Below are 12,221 nucleotides of genomic sequence, written 5' to 3' on the forward strand. Positions count from 1 at the left end.
TTCTGTACTCCTATTGGTCAGCATCACAGATGTGATGAAACCTGTCTTGGAGGACTGGAAAAAAGCAGCTTGTGTTGTATGGAGCAGGGCAGACGCTTTCAGTTTATATTGTAGTGTCCGCTGTCCAATTGAACTAAATGCTTTTTTATATAAAATCGCAAAACGGCAGTAGGGGCTGTGCCGTGATGGGCAAGTAAAGTAATCGTGTACGGCTGAACACCCTGTAACTCCGACTACTGCAAGCCTAGTTAGTAACTCAGATAATTTTGGTCTTGGAAGAATTTTATGAGACATGCTTTATTTCACATTGAGATCTTTGAATTCAGTGTCTTGGCAAATTGGAGCACAGTTTGAGACATTGTTCAGACAATCAGGCGACTTAAAGGAAGAGTTTTCACTGTATGAATTAAATACATTATGAATTAACACCGATTCTTATTAAAACTATAAAAGTTATTCAGTTAACAGCAGTGAGTATTTTCTTTGTCTTTTGTTGTATCATTAACATTAATGACACAGACGCAGCAGGTTTATCAGGCTACTGTCACTTTAAGAGCGAATGCACAGATTCAATATACTGTTACACATGTGTTTTCTTTCTCAACTGTTTATTTTCACTTAAAGGTGCTCTAAGCGATGTTGGGTGAATTCACTTCTTGTTGACGTTCAAAGTATTGTCAAACAAAACGGAGGCTAGCTCGACCCTCCCTCCTCCTCATCCCGTCCCCTCCCCCTCCCTCTCCCTTCCGTGCTTCCTGAAACAGTCATGAACCATTTAGAAAAACCAAACTGGATGTACCACCTTTTGAACACTTTTCCGATGTAAATTCGGGACTTCACACGTTCCTTCTCCTTTTCCTTCTTCTTTGTTATTTGTTTATCAGGATGTCGTCTCTTTGGTCATGTGTCGGCCATATCAAAATTCTCAAGAATATACATTTTTAACGTTAGTCGTTGTCGTTGTCTAGGACATCTCTCCTCTAGCTAACTTCCCTCTTCACGCTTCTCTCTCCTCCACTCCCCACACCCCCCTTCATGTGCACGTGCTCTAACCCCCCAACCCCCCAATCGGTAATTGGCTGGAACACTGTTTGTTATGTTTCATGGTCCAGGCTGGGCCAGTTTCTTTTTCTTGCCGTTTGTGGAGCCTGGGCTGTGGTTTGGAATGACATTTTGATTTTTGGGTGAATTGTTCTTTTAAGCAAAAGTCTTTTTGCTCTCCATTTAATCTCATACGGGTAGTTGTGTTGCGTTGCTCTCTCTCATTGTAGATGGGGTGTCATATGGAAACGGCCATACTATAACTCAAACGATGCCAGTCATAGTGAATCACAGCCTGACTGGAAATAGGTTTTAAATGCAGTTAGATGGTTTAATGTGGGTGTTAAGGGATTACAGCAGCACTCTGCAGAGACTGAACTCACCCACACGACCATCATTCACTCCCAGTACTGCTCTACACGTCTCTATTGATTCTAGTTCACTCGTTTATCCAAACCAGCATGAAATACACAGAGAGATGCCATCTCAGCATGTTCACAGAGAGAGTTCTGACCCTGAACCTCATTCTGATGCTAAATACAGAACTTGCGCTCTGCATAAAGACTGCTGAGAATAAATTATGTAGTCACATTCTGATTTTTGGTGAGTTATTGTTGGAACATTTTGTGTGAATGTAGTTTAAACTTATAATAATATCATAATGTAAATATATTTTGTAAGCCTGTTTATCGGTCCAAATGTGGGTTTCCGTTAAGACGTGTGAAGGTCTCTGCGCGCTACTGTCTTTCCCGTTCCAGATTAGGAAACTGTCGCTCAGAGGTCCTCACGTCTTCTGTTTAACGCGGGTCTCACGTTCACAAGCTCAGAGGTAATTGCTAATATACCTGAGATTGGTCACATTCACATTTACACAATCAAAGATACTTTGGTATAGCCCCCATGGAATTGCATACACTTGAATTTAACTTAACGTTAACGTTTTCAGTAGAGGTATGGCCACTACTACAGATAAGTCAACCAACTTTACTTCTCTTATAATAGCTTTGGATTGGCCATGCCGTGATTTCCCACGTACACTTATCTAAAGTAACATTAAATTAAAACAGAGGTAAGACACACCCAGATTTAGGTTGGTCAAGCAGCACGTTTGCTGCCTTAAATGGAAATTCACTTCTTGTCTTTGCAAACCAAGTACACTTGAATCAGTGCCAAATATTAGTCATCACTTATTTGACACAAAACTTGTGGTAACATACAAATCTGTTTAATCTACTTGGGAAAACAATTTCAGAGTCAGTCAGAATAAAATTAAATGTAACAGTTTATTATGTCAGGTAAATGTATCATGCCAATTTCATAATCAATTCAAAGATAATAAATACAAAACATCAAATGCTCTGGAATAAAGAGAGAAGATGCAAACCTGACATTATAAAATAAATTATGCTGAGAGTCTTGGCAATGTCTCTTGTTGCATTTCTTTCTATAGAAAGATACTTCTTTCACATGGAAACATTTGATAACAATGGGAATTTGCATTCAGAGTTTACACTTTTTGGGAGCAGGAGACCATTTGCTTGGAAGACACACCCTCCTCTGTGTGCAAGTTATCTCCAAACTCTTAAATACCCTATTAACTTTTGGTTTACTTCTTTGGGAACGAGACCTTTGTACCAGTCGCACTGAGACATTTCAAATGATACCAAACATGTGTAATACTGTATGATAATTATTCACATTAAACCATATAGATTCTTGGTGGAATTTTGGTGATCTCAGCATGAGAGAGAAGGAATGGGGGAAGAGGGAAAGAGATGTAGATTAGGATCATTCTGATGTGAGACTTGCGAATGGTGCACAAGAGTGAGTTCAAATGTTAATTTCCTTTGTTCTCACAGAGAGTTGCCCTCTCTTCCAGTTTTTCCAGTCTTACAGAGAGTAAGTATTTTGTGTTAGATATACACTATTATAAATGGTAAACAATGTATTTAATGTTTACCAGTGAGCTCACATCTATTAATATAAGAAAAAAGCCAGATTAGGCCTATACATGTTTTTATGACAATGTTTATGGAGGTCTAGGAGTGACACTTATATATAAAATAAAATTAAGGAATCAGTTATCAATTTAATAATTCAGTAATCAATTTAAATTCACACATAAAAATGAAAAGAAATGAATCACTTTTTGAAATGGACAATTAACAGACAAATGTAAAACTGTTAATTTAATTAATGTTTTATATCTATATCTACTTGAGGGGCAATTGGGAGATGATGTGGCTCATAAAATTGAGTCAAAAGCTGATTGGTTGACCCCACAGGTGACCTGTCCAATAGCATTTTTTAAAACTCTATTGACAAATGGATGAAGAAAAGCATAAAAACCAAAGAAAAGCAAACTGCCAAATGCTTTTTTTGTTTTGTTAAAAAAAGCCATTTAAAATTGTGCATTTAAAAAGGATGTATTACTATTTTATTGTTTTTTATGTTTTAAAAAATGAATTAAATGAGCAGTTGTCTGTTTATTTTTAAGTTTTTAATATAAATTATTTTGTCCATTTTTATGTTCGAATTATTAAAATGAATACTGATTCCTTCATAATTTGCAAAAATAATGTTTGTTTTCAAACAGTTTTCCTAAACACTTTCAAGTGCTGTCAGAGATGTATTATTTTTTTCAGGGCAACTATTTCAGTAATATCCATCAGCTAGTGGTGACAATTTAAATTAGGCCTATAGAATTGAAATAGCAATCAATATACAAAAATGATATATAATTATGAGGAATGTTACAATTTATCGTAATTACACAAAGTGTATATAGTTCATTAGTGCTACTCAACTCTTAAATGTTCACTGTAATGTAAAGCGTGACCATTTTTCTCAGATGCAGCTGCATTTGTGTACTTCATTATAATTTCTTATGAATCAAATTGTGGTGTGAAACTATTTTCTAAGAGGCAGGAGATTGACCCATTTTGAGTTCTAACAGAGGCTGCTTGCTCGTTTCAGGGGATTTTGTGAAGTCAGCAGAACTAATGGCTGGTTTATTGAGTGCCTGGTATAATTAAGTAAGCTTTTGGCTCTTGGACAGCAGCACTTTGCCTTATATTATTACATCTGCTGTTTATTGTTTATTTGCAATGACGCTTTTGCAGTGTGAAAATAAAGCAGAGAGAGTGACACATTTGGATCAAGATCATCTTTATTTCAAATAACATCAATTGACGGTTTTATCTGTGCGCTACTGCATTGCTTTATTTTGCTCTGTTTCTTTATTTCTTTAAATTTTATAATGTAGTGAGCTTATATCGGAGAGGAAAATTACTAAATCTATATTGTGTTCACATTCTCTCTCCTTATATCCTTAACAGATTGGAAATAAACTATAATCATGTAAAGTTCATGACTACATCTGACATCATATCACCCTTAAAAAAAACTCTTGAAATACACAATAAAGGTATAATGTATAACACAGATTCTGCCCTTCTCCAGCTTTATTTTGGTGTACATTACAGTAGGACATTTTTTTATGTATCATCAATGTGGTGAACATTGATGTCATCAACATCTCTTTATACTTCCAAATAAATATGTGTTTCTAGTCTTATGTAAAAATGTTAACTAACCAACTTGAAAATATATTGAGATCTTGATAGTGTAATGGGATCAGTTTTTGCAATGAGATATGATTTAGAGCGTGTGTGTGTATATTATGTTTTGAATATATTATGCATGCGTGTTATATGCTAATCAACTGTAAGGCCCTTTATAATCCTGTGTGAACACTTGTTTGTATGTTCCCCTGATGCAGATGTGTGTTGTAACTCCTGTGTTAGCAAACACATCTGAAATGATTCTATCTGCCCTTTCATGTTGAATGTCATCTCATGAATTAGTCTGAACGGCTTCATCTGTGTTTTAACAAATAGTACATGCAGATGAGCTGTAAATGCCAGGAAGTCATATTAGCTGAATAATTCATCTGACTGCTGTGATGCTGTTTGTGGGAGGGAATCGCTCTGTGCTGAAGCAGCATATTAAACAGACGTACAGACTGGATCGTTCAAGATATTGATTTCCAATCGTTGACTTCCCTGTTGCAGTGGCCTAGATATTCAGTGCTGGTTAATGCTGGTCTCATAACGACTGTCGATTGTTCCGGTTCAGCATCATCTTCATTACCATCACAGATTTCTTTGTTTAGGGTGGAAATGACCTCAGCTATTGATATAATGATGATGTGTATGACCTCATTGTGCATTATTCATGGGCATAATGTCCATGTTTCAGTAGCTATTTTGGCATTTTACCCACATATTCTGTCTGTTATATACTGTTGAGTCATGGTTAAAAGTGAAATCAGAGCTTTGTTGGGTTATTCCAATAATTAAAAGGATATCCTTATTTTACATTTACATATTTAAGATTTTTATCCATTGCATTCTATTAGTTCACAAATTCTCTGGGAGTCAAACGGGTTTGAGTTACAGGAACAATTAGTTTTAGTTTAAAGTGGTTTATTATTGTAAAATGTTTGGCATACAGCTGATGACTTAATCAGTCTTGATCAGTCGCAATAAAGATCTGCTAAATTCTAAATACAACTGAAATGATAATATAATAATAAATTAAATTTTCATAAAGTTTAATAATAACAGTTCAGTCCAATTCTAAATATCTACATAGGTTTGTAGTTGTCCAGGCAAAGGTTTTTAACAAAGTTCTTTAATAGATGCTTTTAATTGGTTTAGTGTTTTAGCAGCCTATAATTTTTTTTATAATAAAATAACATTTATTCATATTTTAAATTAGGTTTTATTTTTATATTTTCATTTTTCGTTTTAGTTTTAGTCATTTTGTTATGTGCTTTGATCATTTTAATTAGTTTTTACAATTTCTATTTAGCTTTAATTTACTTTCATTTCAGTTTTAGTAATTTTAGTACCAAAAATGAGAAATGTTGCCTTGGCAACTAACTGAAATAAAATAAGTTATGTTTAAGTTTTTCCATTTAATATTTAGGCTATATTGCATTTAATTTCAGCTTTATTTGCATTATCGAAAATGATTTGTACTAGTTTCATTTAATGATAACAACCCTAAAAAGACTTTGTATTGATCACCTTTATATGGTCAAATATCAAAACCACTGTTTATAGTTTGATTATTGTTTGTCATTGTATTTTATCATGTAATCAAGAAAATAGCCGTTAGTGTAGACATGGCAATATGCACATAATCCTCAATGTACGTGATATAAAATAGTTTATCCGGGATTAAACAGATTGTGATGGTGCTTGAAAGCATCTTAAAGGATTTTTGTTACATGAATTTCAATTCCCAATGACATCAGTATTTTAGAGTTTTGTTTTGTGGTCATCTATATGCTAGTGTAGTCTAAACGACAGATGCAACTTTTAATGTGTATCAGCTAACATGTAGTCACTTTTTCTCTTCTGGTAAAATAGATGATATTATTGATGACTAATCATTTGTCTAATAAAATGATCTCTGCAGTGAGAACTAGAGGATGGCAGAATATAGGTCCGCCAGCTCAAGTATGAATTCTGAAGGGTTTAAAATGTTCCCTGAACCAACTTTGCAGTGTGCCTTTGTCTGTGATTAGCGTTTTATCCATGTAGCAATGCTTTTTTCCCTTCAAAATGGAAAATAATTCCCCAAGATGAGAAATCCCTGTCTTTCAAATGCTTTTCCATGTGTATGAGAGCCAATTTACATGCTGTCATCCATGACATTGACCACCATTAGATTTGCATCCCAAATTACCTCTGGCTTTCCATATTTAACAAAATCTGGCAGCTCTTTTAATATTTATGGCTGTTTTGCGCTCTTACTTCTTGTATTTTTGATCTCATCTTCTCTTCTCTCTGCAGCTAAACCAAAAGGCCCCGTCCTCAGGATCACGCTGTGTTTCACCATGAATGTTGCAGTATCACCAATGGCCAGTGAGGCTTCCTCTCCTATGATAACCTCTGTAACTCCCACCTTGGAGCCCGGCCTCGATAAACACGATGATCCGGACCTGTGTGGGCCCAGCGTTAGCGGGGATGGGCCGACCCAGAAACAAGATCCCTACCGCAGGTACCAAAAACCTCCTCCTCTCCACACAGGGGCCGACTGGAAGGTGGTTCTCCACCTGCCGGAGATAGAGACCTGGCTAAGGACCACGACAGAGAGAGTCAGAGATCTCACACACTCTGTGCAGCAAGACAGCATCAATAGACACGTGGATGTGCACCTTGTACAACTCAAGGTAAGAGTGCCTTAAATTGTAACTTCGTTGATTTTCAACCCGCTTTCTATTGTTACAATGTCGGTGGTAAATGAACAATGTTTACTCGTTCTCTGTGTTACCTGGGCCGAGAAATTTACATTTATTTGTGAGCTAAAGTCTTTAGACAGCTCCAGGGCTTTTGTGAAAACTATAGATTATAAATTTTTGTATATCAACCCACGGACAGTCGGATCGAAAGAGGGTTATTAACAGAACAGTTATTGTAAGGGTATGTTTATCACTGAAATTGTATCGTCCTATGTCTACTCTTTAAATAGCATTGTGGTACAAATGGTATAAGCTTTCTTGCCTGTAAGTGACGGCGTTTTGCTTCAGGGAGTTGGGAGGAACTGACTGAACAGTTAATGTTTCCCCCTCCATCTTGCTAAGTATTTCCTACTAAAGCAAGGCGGTATTTGACTCTGAGCGTATTCATATCAGACTGGTGGCAGTGGCCTTGGACATGCCCAGTGCATTATGGGTGTTGAAGTTTTCCTACCTATTTGTCAAAAGGGAAGACAACAACCTTTTTTTGTTTTCACTAGTCAGGTAGCACCTATTACATTTTTTCACCTTTCCACTGCATAGGCAGCCAGGTCTAATTGATAGCCCATTTTGCCAGCGGCGAATTACCGATTTATATACTTGATTCTGATTGGTGAATTGCAGCATTGAGGAGATAGTTTCATATAATGATGCTAAAAGTATATTTATAATTTTCAGCATCATTACTCCAGTCTTCAGTGTCACATGATCCTTCCAGGGCTGTACAGTGTGATATATTGCATGTGCTACGAAGAAATCGGTTTGTGCGACGAATAAATGTACCACAGTAGCACGTGTGCAATGCAGTTATGAAAATGTGTGAGACAGAGCCCCCCCCACTCCCTCTCCCAATCTTAAATAGCAACGTGTATACATATTGACACGTTTCCAAATTACATTTGTTAATAAGGATTAAAATTATTATCCAACAGTTTCTTGGCACATCCAAATTGGTTGTCACTGCTGTGTGAGGTTCAGTGCTTCGTGAGTTCTCTGCAGTTTTTTGCAGTGTGGATGCAGTTTTCAAATCTGAACGCATTAGTTGTAAATTGACTGTTAAGGTATAAATTATGCACCATTCGTTTGTGCAATCCCTAGTTGCTAAGAAATTGTTCTCAGACATAATCTCAGACAAATCATAATTTCTTTTATTATGTTTTGCATTTTGGATACATATTTAGATATTATCAATGACTACTTTTTTGTCAACATTTAGACGCTTTTTGTTGATTATAAGTGTCAGTTTTTGCATTATTATTAGTCAAACCTATAAAAAACTTTTGTTACCCCAAACTACATATAAAAGCTTGATCAGTCACATGAAAGTAATCAGAATAAATACTGATTCAGTGCGGTCTGGGTCGAGGCAGAATCCAGCAACTTATTCATTTGTTTCTTCAAGTGGTGCATACATTTTTGGTCAAGATCTTGTATTAAGAATGCAAAAGTCTCCTCCAGCACATCCCAAAGACTTTTAATGAATTTAAGGTCTGGACTCAGAGGTGCCGATAGATGTGTGAAAATGATTCTTCATGCTCCCAACCAACCATAGAAATGGCTTCTATGCCATTTCCTCAGCTAGTCTAGTGAGTTAGTTGATGGCAGGAAAATGAAGCAGCATTTTCAGGTGCTCAACCAAAACGGATGGATGTTGGATTGTGGTTTGTGATATTGGACTATATTAACAAAACTGACTTAATGTAAAGCAAGAGGTGTTACATTCCTGCTTTTTGCCATTTTTGGCAAATCAAAAAAAAAGTTTGTCTGAAAACATTTCTTGTTAAGGTTTGAATTTTGTGTGTCCTGTATGGATATGGAACATTAATGTCCTTTGTCAGTCACATGTCTGTTTAAGTGATGAACTGGTTGTTTTCAGAGATTGTAACAGAAGTTTTATACTTGTGTTACAATTGTGTGGCCTGTGCTACAAAACTTTCATCCTCTGTTACACCAAGTGCTATGTGCAAAAAAGTTACCACACAGCCTTCAGAAATAATTCTAATATGATGATTTGTCTGCTCAAGAAACATTTCTTATTATTATCAATGTTGAAAACAGTATATTTTTATGGAAACCAAGGATTCTTTTACTGCCACTTTTGATAAAAGTACATCCTTGCTGAAGAAAGGTATTACATTCTTTATTAATTCATTTATTGTATTATATTGTATTATACTACTAAATGTATGTAACGACTGAGACAAATCAGACACAATTATTTGTTATATTTAACAAATAATCTTTAAAACTCACTCTGGGATCTATGGTCAAGGGCAAGAAGGGTAAGAAGGGTCTTGGTTATCATGACTACGATCAGATAAGTTGGTTTTATTGCTGTTAAAAATGTGGTCACGTGGAAAAAGCAGAGGCCATAGGAAAGACCCACAGCCCTTAAAACAGACTTTCCTGCATTAATTTATGGACGAACTGACCTGTAAATTAACATTCACCCCAGGACACTGTGTGAATGATTTACTGTCTTGTGTAGTGTCTTTTCATACTATTATGTCTTTGATACTATGTATTTTATGATAGAACCAACGGTCAATGTATCGTGTCTCCTATCTAATTAATCCTCATTTAATGACTCACACTTTAGTGTACATCACCTTCTCATAGAATGCAGTGTGTGTTTGTTACTGTATATCTATCTGAGTATAAATGGACACAAACAGCAAGGCCTATGTCTAACCACACTTGAGACAGAGCCATAAATTCTCCCAGCAGAGGAATTTCCCGCTTGGAAATTCCCCCTTTCTTATTGGTCGAGCCAACCCTGAGAGGTGGGACCTTTTTCAGACTTTAAATGCGCTCTTGGCCTTCTCGGGACGTCCGCATGGCTGTCCTGCATGGCCACACTAGGCCCCAGGGCAGCAGGCCTTGACCCACAACCAGCCATGTGCTCATTCAGGAGAGAGAGGACTCTCTCAACCAGAAAAGAATCAAAGACAACATCAGGAGTGTGGCACAATGTCTTCATTCAATGCAGAAGAAGTCCATCGCAACTCCAACCATCAACTCTTCCGACTTCCTCCCTTCTCCTGTTTGCTCTGCTTGTCCTCTCCGGCCCAGGGCTGTCAGGCCACAATCGGCACTCCAGCCATGGGAACAGAGTCAAACCAACCATGCAAGTTCATCACCAATTCTCCAGTGAACGCCGAAGAAATCGATTGAGACTCATGGGACCATCAAAATCCTTCTTGAGGAACTTCACAAAATGTTTCACTGCAAATGAAATGAAATGAGGTGCTCTGAAAATGATAAGCTGATGGTTCTTTTCATAGTTAAATGGATATTTTCCATAGTTCCATTTCCTGCTTCCGGTTTCATTCTGTCACTCACAATTTTACCTATGCATACGTATGTGTGTTTAGATTAGTTATGTTTGTGATTTAGTTAATAAAACTTGTGCACAATACGTATTTGGTTCTGATTCTCTGCTTGCAACAAAGTTTATTTTACGATTTAGATTTTGACTACAGGCTCTTAGTAGTACTGTACAGTAAGAAAGACATTTCCCTCCCACGGAAATTAACATTAATTAGAATTAATAAACAATTAACACAGAGTGTTCACCGGACGAACAGGTGGATTGATTGTAATATTAGGCTAATTTTACTACATTAAGTTAATTCTATTAACTGATCCAAATATTCATAATCAGTTATAACAAGTCATGATTGATTATTAATATTTATTTAGAGCTAATTTACTACATGTATAAAAATGTATTACTGACCCGAACCTTTGAACATTATTGTATCATATCGCGGTCTCTCTCTTTTCACACCAGATAATTCTTGCCATCTTGCGACTCAAAACAGTATGAACAGTGGTAAAATTGGGCTGAGTACTTCAGTATTCATTTTTCAAGAATGAGCATGAAACTTTGATAGATGCCCAGAAGCTCAGCAAAAAACAAAACAAAAAACCCCTGAACCCATCACTGCAACAAAGAACAACGATCTGATAAGAGACAAAGAGCTGGGTTAGAAGAAACTTGAAATAGAGAAAGACATGTTACATTTTAGATTAATGTGTTAGTGAACTAGTCCATATAGGAAAGTCTTTTCACTTTTGTAACTCTATTTTATTTTTTTGTAGCAGAAGCTGAAAGTTAATCTACAATTTCAGCTCAAATCATTATTTCATGTAGATGCTTTTATTTATTGAAGCAGCTGTGTATACAGGCCCTTCTCACACTCCCAGTGTGTATTTTATTTGTTTGAACACATTGATGCATACAGGGACCACGATTGACACTCACCGAGCACCAAATGAGAGTACGAATTGGCCAGTAAGAAATATTTGTTATTCTATATTAGATATTCTTTTCTAAATTTACTGGCCATTTGCAGGTGTGGTGGTACAAACATACATTTTGGACCCTGAATACATATACATGATGAAACACTATGCCTAAAATCCAGTCTTTTAGTTGGATCATTAACAGCACCACAGCAGTCCATCTTAGATGTCTGGAGATTAAGGGATTGGCTATAAACAGAATGGCCATAATGAATCTTTGAGTTCTAGATTAGTTAAATTGGATGAGGATCAATCACACCAGAGGTCTTATCAGATTTCTCTACTCAACTCATACTCTCTTTTTGTTAAGAGCATAGCTTGCTGGATGTTTTTTTTCACGTAGGCGTTGCATTGATGGGCATATAAAACTATGTTATTTCCTTAACTAAGACGAGTTGATACATACCTCTCTCGTCTCAGTGCATGCACTCAATCGCTCTGGCGCGCGGCGACACTTTGATAGCACTTAGCTTAGCCCATTTCATTCATTAGGATCCAGACAGAGATGAAGTTAGAAGCGACCAAACACCTCCACGTTTTCCCTATTTAAATACAGTTACAC

The 12,221-nt window shown here is 36.5% G+C and overlaps 1 protein-coding gene across 2 annotated transcripts in view; it reads left to right on the top strand.

The window, feature by feature from the left end:
* Window positions 1-12,221, top strand: part of akap6 (A kinase (PRKA) anchor protein 6) — a 167,155-nt gene that overhangs the window by 12,827 nt on the left and 142,107 nt on the right. For both annotated transcript variants that reach the window (XM_084096982.1, XM_084096983.1), the window contains exon 2: window positions 6,906-7,285. In XM_084096982.1, coding sequence (XP_083953108.1) covers window positions 6,950-7,285 — 336 coding nt within the window. In that variant the 5' untranslated portion in view covers window positions 6,906-6,949. The remainder of the gene's footprint in view (window positions 1-6,905; window positions 7,286-12,221) is intronic.

This window comes from Abramis brama, assembly GCF_963993115.1.
Source record: "Abramis brama genome assembly, chromosome: 21".
NCBI lineage: Eukaryota > Metazoa > Chordata > Actinopteri > Cypriniformes > Leuciscidae > Abramis > Abramis brama.